The 9680-nt window shown below is 40.6% G+C and overlaps 1 protein-coding gene across 6 annotated transcripts in view; it reads left to right on the top strand.

Annotated features, from left to right (window-relative positions):
- The first annotated feature begins 448 nt into the window (after positions 1 to 448).
- FMR1 (FMRP translational regulator 1) overlaps positions 449 to 9680 on the top strand; it is a 31834-nt gene continuing 22602 nt past the window's right edge. For 4 of the 6 annotated variants that reach the window (XM_032123816.1, XM_032123815.1, XM_032123818.1 and 1 more), the window contains exons 1-2: positions 566 to 712; positions 8873 to 8925. In XM_032123816.1, the coding sequence (XP_031979707.1) occupies positions 662 to 712; positions 8873 to 8925 (104 nt within the window). In that variant the 5' untranslated portion in view covers positions 566 to 661. Of the gene's footprint in view, positions 713 to 3134; positions 3316 to 4412; positions 4469 to 8872; positions 8926 to 9680 lie in introns of all 6 variants that reach the window. The other 2 variants (XM_032123819.1, XM_032123814.1) reach the window with 2 other exon arrangements.

Here is a 9680-nt window from a genome sequence, read left to right as displayed (position 1 = left end):
GGGACGCGGACACAGACAGACACACACCCGCCGCTACACGGGCTTGGCCGAGGGCGCCGCGCATCCCGACCAGCGCCGGCCAGGCCGCGCGATCTGATTGGCCAGCAGTGCCGGTCACTCAGGCGCGCGGCGCGGCATCGCGCGACCCGATTGGCCATCAGGGCGGTCACTCCGGCGCGCGCCGGGCGGGGCGGGGGGGAGAGGCGGGACCTGGGCCCCGCAACTGCCGGGTCCGCGCGCGCCCCGCGCCACTGCGGCTGCGCGCGCGCGGGGCCGTTAGAGGCGGCGGCGGCGGGTGGGCGAGCGAGCGGCGCGCGCCGGCCCCGGTCCCGCTCCCGCCCCGCCCCTCCCGCGGTCACGTGACGCGGGCCTCGAGCGCTCGCGTGCGAACCGGGCGCCCCCGCGCGCGCCCCCCCGCGCGCCGCCCGCCGCCGTTTCGGTTTCATTTCCGGCGGCCCCGGGCCCGGAGCGGCGGCGCCGAGTGGAGCCCCCGGCGTTGCCGCCCCCCTCCCCTCCCGTCCAGGGCGGCCACACCCCCGGGCTCGGCGTGAACCGAGCGCCCCCGCCCCGCACACACACACCGCTCCTCCCCCGCCTGCGCCGGCACAGAGAAAGGGAAGGGAGGCGGCGCCGGGCCTGGGTCTCCCGCACCGCGCTCAACATGGAGGAGCTGGTGGTGGAGGTGCGGGGCTCCAACGGGGCCTTCTACAAGGTACCGGGTGCTCGCGGCCGGGCCGGGCCCCAGAGGAGGGAGCGGGGACGGCAACGGGAGGAGGAGGAGGCGGCGGCGGCTCCTCCTCCTCCTCCCCGCGCTGAGGGAGAGCGGAGGCCCCGGGGCAGGAAGGAGGAGAGAGAACCGGGCGGGGGTGGAGGCCGCGGAGGGTCCCTCGCGGTGGCCGTGCAGAGCGAGCCGGGGGCCGCCGGGGCTGAGGGGACTCGAGGCCCGATAAGGAGGGAGAGCGGGGAGGCCTCGGGCCTTCCTCCTTTGTGGGAAGGGGCGCCCGGGGCCGCCTTGTCCCGGCGCTGAGCGAGGATCAGCGCTGGGATGGGGCATTAATTGCTAAATCCTCAGCTTTTGTCGCTACTTAAGGAAAGTCTCTCTCGCCGTCCGGGTTTCCAGGAGAGCCGCACTGCATGAGCACGGCCTGCAAGGCGGGGAGGAGGGGAGCCCTCGTTAATACACATTCCTGATAAAATGCTGTGGTGGATTCTTGGTCCTAATGCCATGCCAGGGGAAGCTGCCTAGTGTTATTAAAGAGAGCATTGCTTGGCCAGATATATCTGTGCTGAGTCGCTAAATTCACGTAGTTATCAAATGTACTTCTTACTGAAATTACTTAGTGGCATTCCATGTTTGTTTCCAAGCCCTTGTGCTTAATAAAGCCATCACTGAGATTTGAACGTATATTCTGAGCGCTGAATATGTTTTATTAATACCGTGTAGTATTGTGTGGCTTTGCATGAGTTGGGTTGTATTAATCAGCTTATAAATATGGAATCATTTGTAGTTTTCAAGAAAGTAAAATTCAGATATGGTGGGTTTGGGCCTACTATCATTGATCTGTTACCAGCACACCAGGAACAGCCATGGATCAGTTTCTGCAAGTCTCCCAAGGTTTAAATGTTCCTAGGACTTTAAAAACTGGGCCTAGTTATTGTGCGACATCCAATATTTATGTTAGCAATGAAGGACCGGGTAGAGTTTCACACTCACATGTTCCTGGGGTAAGCCAGGTAGATATCCAAATGATACAGTTCCAACACTTCCGAGTTTTTCTAAGAAAAAAAGACCTCTTAAAAGGTTATTTTTAAAATACATATGCTAGTATCTTATTCTGGAAATAATAGATATTTTTTTTAAGTATGTATGATACTAATTAGTGGCAAGTAAGCATCCTGAGAGCTCACAGTGTTGTAGTCAAAGTTCTAGATCTGTATATTCCTTCCTGGAATTAAATAATCTAGCACTTTTAAAAATCGGGTTTACATTTTTAAAGGTACAGTATTTGGTCAGAAAGAAGCAGAAGGAGTAAAAATATATTGCACAGAGGAATTTTTAATGAGGTTGTTATCAAATTAGAGTCGTTACACACTGATGTGAAAGATGATGTTAATTATGACATGGTGCATTCTTTAGTCATAAATATTACCGAAGAAACCTGGGAGAATTGAAAGCTTCTGGAACTTATATTGTTTATGTTCAAGTTGATACCATGGGGCCCTTTCATCCCTGCGTGTAGGTGAAAGCTTCATTTGAGCATATGTTCATGGAAGCTTATTCATGATTTAGTGTAACCAAGTTTTAACTCAGACATTGCCCCAAGCTGTATGTTATGTTTGTCCTTTAACTTTTAGAAATTTTGACAGGAATTTTTTTTTGTTTCCTCTTAATCGCTAAGCAAGAAGACTTGGTTAAATTGTCTAAAGGGAAAAATGGGCATATGGATTTATCTGCCTTCACCTGAACTACCTCTTTAGATGGAGCATCACACTTAAGATAAATGCAACATTTTTTTTTTAAAAAGAATAAAAAAGTGGGAGTTGTTTTACACCCTCACGCGATAATGTTACGTGTAAACCATCAATGTTCCTCTTTTTTCTAGTTTTCTAGTTTGAATTACTTGAGTTCTAGTTACAGATTTTTCTTTCATCATAATGTCTGAGTATCACTCTGTTATAAATTAATCGAAATTTTTTCTTGCGAGTTTTATGCCGATCTTATGGGAGGGCAGTTTGGTTGTAAAAAATGAATGTTGACCCAGCATAACAAGAAGTGTGCAGTGATGTCAAGTGTGAATTTAATTGCAGGATGCTTTTACTTTTTTCATTTAAAAAGTTTCTTTAAGCAGCCTCCTGAGAAGTGATTTACAACAGAAGTAATGTTTCAAACACATCAAAACCAAAACAGTTATTTTATTCAGTCTCATGGTTTACTAATACCTGGTGAAGATTTCTTTGGCTTTGAGTAATTCTGAAGATCTTAATGAGAATATGTAAATTTTTTGGGAAAATACTCCTCTCTTGATACTAAGACATGGAAGGGGAGGAGTATGAGGTTGTTATAGTCAGGATGGGACTACGTGGCTCAAGTAGGCACCTAATTGTGGCTTCAGATTCTTATATCCTACTTGCAGGTCTCTTCGAGGACCTGAGCATTTTTGACTGTACCCAGCAGCATCTGGATCTTGATGGTACAAAACTGCCCATCTAAGCCCTGCTAAAAGTAATAAACCAGTGTTTTCTGAGATATATCCAGAGGATTCATGTTCTGCACAAAACATAGGAGATGGTTTGAGGATGCCTTCATACCCAGCTGTAAGATTTTAATTAAAATTTCATCCTGGTCAGGTGCACTGGAATACTGGAGAGTGTTGATGTGACTGCTGTAGTGGAGGCTAGTTCTTTCTGAATGGAATTTAAATGCTGCTTAGTGAATACTTTGTACTTAAATGATTTTTTTCCTCCTTGCCTAAAATGAATTATTCAGTGGAAAGCACAGTGCAGTCAATGGGCATGATTCAGGGATAGTTGACAATCTGGTACCTAGAGATGCTTAGTCATGACTTGCTATGTGGTTGGGCCCAGAATCCTTGGAAAGAAAATGTTAGATTTCCTTACTTATGTTATGAAGACTGGTCCAACAAACCACCAGGACTATGAATCCAAGGGGTGGGAACTGCCTTTTTGCAGCTCACAGTCAAGTAACTAAACCTAGAAGGTGTGCAGTATTGGGGCATATCTGCTCATATCTTTTCTTGTATAGGAGTAGTAAATTGGGTTTTGAAGTTCTTGTCTCATTCACAGAGGACTAGTAGACAGCCTTTGTCAAATCTTTTTGGGATTAGCTTTAGGTATTTCCCTCTAAAAGGGGACATGCCTTTCCAACATGGGATTGATTTTTTTTTTTTTTTTTCTCCAGTTTGGGAGTGAATCTCTCTTGTGTCCTCTGCTAAAGATGGAAACCATCCTGTTTATGAGGCAGATAGTTTTGGAATAGTGTATATTGTTAACATCTGTATGTTGTCTGTAACCCAATCTTTGCCACTTCTTCCTCTATAACCTTGTGAAAATCTTCCACTTTTTATCCCAATAGTTTCAGCGCCTTGCTGTTGTTTGCTTGGTTTTATAGATAACTTCGTTGAAGCTACAACTGATAAAATAATTCATCTTTCTTACTACTTTATTACTCCAGGTTTCACTGTTAGCAACTGTTCCTGTGGCCCTCTGTATCCATTTTTTTTCTTTCACTGTTCCATACAGACACCCTCAGCCAGTATCTCCAGTCTCTTTGTACATTCATAAGCCTGTCTGCCCAGCCCTTCTGAGGGTGACTGCCTGTACCCTTTTTCCTCGTCTGGTGACCATTTCTGTGACTATTTTTCTTTCCCTATTCTGTTCCTTTGTATGTCCAGCCTTTCTCAGACTTGATTATCCACTGAGTTCCCTTTTGACATTCTCCTTCCAACAGGTATGAAATGTTACAGAACTGTTACACTAACAGTAGATGCACGTTTGTTATCAACATAGTTTTTTTTATGTTAAAAAGCGTATTTTCCCTACTTTACCTTCTTACAGTTAATTATCCTCCTTTATTAAAATGGTTGACAATGCTCGAATCTGATGATGTGAGCAGACTTTTAAAAAAGCAACAAAATTTCATGGCAGCTGAAGCCTTTATTTTTTCCTTTGAAGTGTCTGTCATTCCATTTAGCATAAAAATAAAATATATGCTGGTGTTTCCAATAATTCTTTTTTAACAAATAATTTGTAAAATTTAGACCATATATTCAGCATGTAACCATTCTTAAAACGTGAATGCTTATGTGTTTGGGAAATGCCATGCTGTAAACTTTTTTACTTAATTATATCTCAAGCATGGAGAGAACTGAAATGGTTTATGTGACTCAGAGTCAAATTTGGTGTAGAAAACTTATCACATGTGATTTTTTTTTTCCACATTAGAGAAGAATCAACCTTTGCCATTCTAAAATATGCTTCTGTTCACAGATAATTTTTGTGTACTCTTTCTTGGTATTTCTTCTGTTAGCAATAGTGGTATCTCAGCTGCTGCAGTCTTTCAATGTCCTCCTACCTCATTTTGCTTCCATCCAGTTTCACTTTGTTTTTAAGACATTTCATCTTGGTGTTCAAATTCATCAGAGCCACTGTTCCGTCCCTTCATGGGGGGGTGCATTTTAAACTCACACATGTGCACCTTTGTGTTTGAATTTCCATGCCTACTTATGCTCTTTATCTAAAAAAGGCTGATGAATGATTATTGTATTTCTTGTGATACTTTGTGTGAGATCAGAGCCTCTTCTCTGCCTTATTGACCTCTGGGGCTGGCTTGTCCTGTGTGTGTGAATTTGGATTATGGTGTTAAAGGCTTCATTTCTTTTTAGAGTCATCTGTAATTTCACAGGTATTACAAAAACTAGACAACCAAGCAGTTCTGATAAGCATTAATTTTGGTTTTCCAAAGGCATTCCTGCTTAAATACTAGATTTTTAAGTAAAACTTAGAAATGTTTCAGACCTTTTCTGTTTCTTCTTGGAATTGTACAAATTGAAATATGTAGTGCTAGAGAGTCCAAATACATTTTTGTACCACAGATCTGTTTAAGTATTTATATTGGAGGAAAATTGACATAATGGTGTGGTACAGACAATGGTAAACTGATGTGATAAGTATGTGACATTTTTCTGTGTCACAAGTAACTGAAAAACAAGGAAAACCCCTTTCTCTGGATAGATAGGATTAGGCAACCAAATATTAAGGACTGTATTAATAGTCATTATTTTATTTTGAATGGTTGTTTTTAAGGATAAATATTACAGAGAGGTCTGCAGAAGTGTTTCATATATTGCGTACTTGAAATTAGATATTTGGCAAGGCGTTGTTCACTTTGTAATTAATTAAAAGTTTATTCCAATGAACTTTTGTAATTTTGCAAGACTCTAAATTAAAAGACAAACCACAGTGTTATGACATCAGTGTTTTTGGCCAGGCTGAAGTGAAAAACAGGTATTCATCTGTTTCTGTGGTTGACTCTTCTGAACTTCGTGTAAGCTAAAGAAATTCAGATTTGTAATTTTCCCTGGCAGTGTCTGTATTGATGCTACCTGTGTTAGGTCAACAGTTTAACCGATGTTCCTGGTTCAGGTTCCCTCAGGTTTCTGGGTTGTGACCAAAGCAATGTGGAAGAACTGTTTAAGGAGAGCTTAAACAGGACAGCGTAGTTCATTCCTCTTTCAGCCATGTATCTCAAGTTTTACTTTTTCCAGATAACATAATTGCTAAACTGTTTGAAGGTCCACGCTAGTCTTCAGCTTAACTTAAATTTATTTGTTGCACATCCTGGTTTACTTATTAATGGTAGGTTTTAGCATTATTACCTTTAATTAGGTATGTTGCTGTAGTCCCTAGGATTCTGCTCTAGATGAGTTGGATGTTAGGAGCTCTCTTGCATCCCTCTCTGGATATGAGATGTAGTCTTGCTCTTTGCTGCTATGCTTGTGAATTTTTCTGCTGTTTCCTGTCATTTTTTCAGAGTTCTGTTTAGGACACCTTTTGGTGTTTTCATCACCACAGAGGTGATGACTTCTCCCAAAGTATCTTTCATACAAGGAAAGGTGATTTTTTTTTGACATTTTATAAATACGAGAAAATTAAGTATCAACAAATTCTTTCTCAGGGCATGGCTTGTGTTACTCTTACCTGTTTTCCTGAAGGCTATTAAGTGTTGCTGGTATCATTTCTGTTGAATTTGCTTTGTAAAATAATCTCTGCTTTTACATACTCAAGTATTACTGTTAATCCTTGTCCACTTTGTGGCACAAAGGAGCCATACCTAATCTCTGGTAGTGGTCACAGTGTTTTTCAGGTATTAAAGGCATCCGTTTCAGCTGCATCTGTAAGAATAGGTGCTTCTAAGTTGCACATGACAACCATTGGAAGAAATGTGGGTGAAGCCTTTGAAGGTGATATGTGTAATGTTGTGAAATGTGTCAGGACTGCCATTGTATTGTTCAAATGCATATCCAGTTCTGGAATCTTCTTACAGAATACACCGTAATATGAAACATAAGCTAAATGTTCAGTATCCATAATGATCAACTGAGAGCTCTGTTGCCTCTTTATGTAAATACCATTTCTGTATTGATATCAACATGATTTTGAGATATGGTCTTAAGTCTTCTTTACACCTTGTCATTGAAAAACATCAGCTGTGCTTGTAATCCTCTTTGAAGGAGTATGGAATTTTGAAATACGTAATTATGCAAATACTTTTGGTGACTTTTTTAAGTCTCCTTGGCTTGCTAGCAATAATAGTCTTGTTTTTAAGATTATTGAGAGGTGAACAAGGTGTAAAATAATTTTTTGCTGTTGTCACTGTGGCATTCTTTTGACTTCTATTCACAGTGGCGTTGGTTATGTTTCAGTTATCAACTTGGAGGGTGTTTTCTTCCTTGTACTGAATGACTCTGAGTGATGACGTTCATGTGCATGTACCACTTAATTTTAGTGTAGCCAGTTCTTGGAACTCTGTATCAATCATCAGGTGTTGCTCTTCTTTGATACTGAGATACTGCTGCAACTCAGGAAATGCTTTGGAACACTTTATAAAGCAAAAATAGCAAAGTAATTTTTTAAAAACCATTTAGGTTCCATATAAGAGAAACTCTTACCTTCTTGTAAGAGATAAGATCTCGTCTTGGAAACTTGAAAGGGCAGAATAATAAAATGGAGAATAATAAGATGTTCCATACTTCATTAACTAATTCTACAGAAGTGGTAGTTGCTGCTAAATTATTTTCAATTTCCTGAGAATTTTTTGATCTACTAAGGTGCATCTCTCTTAGGAGAACAAACTAATCTGTTCTTTCTTGCTCATGGGCTTTTATCTACCTACCTTACAATGATACTATGTGTGGACTAATGTTAGTGGAATACTCAGCACTTCAGCAACTTGTTTCAGAAGTTCATAGAGGTACTTTAAAAAATAAAGAAAAAAGACCCCACAGTCTTTTCATCCCTGGTTAACCTGTGATCTCCATCGTTTGAGGCTAATAAAAATATTTTCACTGATAAATCCCAAAGTTCTTTGAGTATTGGTCTTGCTGTTTTGTAGATGGGGGGGGGTGGACCTTTGGGGCTTTAAGCTAAATATTGATCAAACAAACATCAGTCAATTGAGTGCATAAGGCAGGAGAAGCCCTCAGTGCTGAATTCTGGTTCTGTCCTCTGCTTCATGGTGGCATGGGAGAGCACAGCTGCTGTCCATTCCCCAGGAAAAAAGGGAAGGAATTCTGCAGGGCATTTATCTAAAGTTTGTGCTCTACAGAATTAAAGTGTGATGAAGTAAATATGGGGAAGATTCTGTTGAACTTGATATAGATGACTTTTGCTAGTGTAGTGTTCAAATGTACTTTGAGGTAAAAGAGAGAAGAGACAGGACTTGGAGGTTTAGTGGGCTTTGGTTTCATTTATTTTTTAGGTAATACTGATGTTTAATTTCTTTGCCTGTCTGTACATTAAATGTGATTATAAAATCAAACATTTTTAACTCCTGAATGATCTTGTCATTTTCTACTAATCTCTGGTGTTACTTCTATAAAGTAGGAATAATGCCTTCATAGCTTGGGCATTCTGTTTGTGTATCAGTGCACTGGCAGTCAGGAACCCAAGGAGGTTATCAGCTTTCAGTATGTGTTTTATGTAAGTCTACTGCAAAATTTAAAAGGCTGACTTTAAAACATACTTACATTGTGAGATTCATCAATATTTGTGAAAAAGAGGTGTTTTACAGGTTTAAAATTATTTGTCAAAATGTCCATAAGCATACCATAATTATACTTGGTTTCCTCCACAGGCATTTGTAAAGGATGTGCATGAAGATTCAATAACAGTTTCATTTGAAAACAAGTAAGTGTATTGCTGGTGTTGTACCTGTAAATGACAGAGTATCAACCTTGCATTTGATTAACCTAAATATGGCTTAGTGCAGAGAAGCGTTTTTTAGATACACTAAACTTGCTGCTGGCATGTTTTAAAGTTGTATTTAGTATCTACTATTTTGTGCATTTCTATATAAATGCTTTTAATGGTTTAAATACTTATGAGTGCAAAACTATAGTAACATGGGTTTTGAATCATGTCGTTACTGAATTTACATGATGACAACCCTTGTTTCAGTAAGTCTCATGACTTTCTCATGTGAATGTCTTGCCTTAGTTTTAGAAGATTACATTATTATAAAATTTGTTCTGTAGATAAGTGATGAATACCGTTTTCTAATCTAGAAACCAAATTTATCCAGTGTTCATTAAAGAAACTGAAAATTAAAACTGTATTTAGACTGGATCCTGATCAAGTTTTCATAACCTGTAGTAGAACCAAAGAAAAAGAAGGTACAGGCTTGTTTTGAAGGAAGTGTTATGAAATGTTTTTTAATCTGTGTTTCTAATATTGAGGTTAAAACCTGTAACTGTATATAGAGGGAGAACTTCTGCCGAAAGATTCAAAAGACTGCAGGTGACATCAGGGTTTCACCTAAGATGTTATTTAGATGTGTTTTTTCTTATGTATACATTGGATCACATTACCTTTAATACATATATGCACTAAAGCTCTACAGAATTTGAAAATGTAAAATTAATGGATTAAGAATGATTGATTTC

This window comes from Corvus moneduloides, chromosome 14, assembly GCF_009650955.1.
Source record: "Corvus moneduloides isolate bCorMon1 chromosome 14, bCorMon1.pri, whole genome shotgun sequence".
Classification (NCBI taxonomy): domain Eukaryota; kingdom Metazoa; phylum Chordata; class Aves; order Passeriformes; family Corvidae; genus Corvus; species Corvus moneduloides.
Note: the sequence above shows the minus strand (reverse complement) of the source record. Positions and strands in the feature narration are given on the sequence as shown.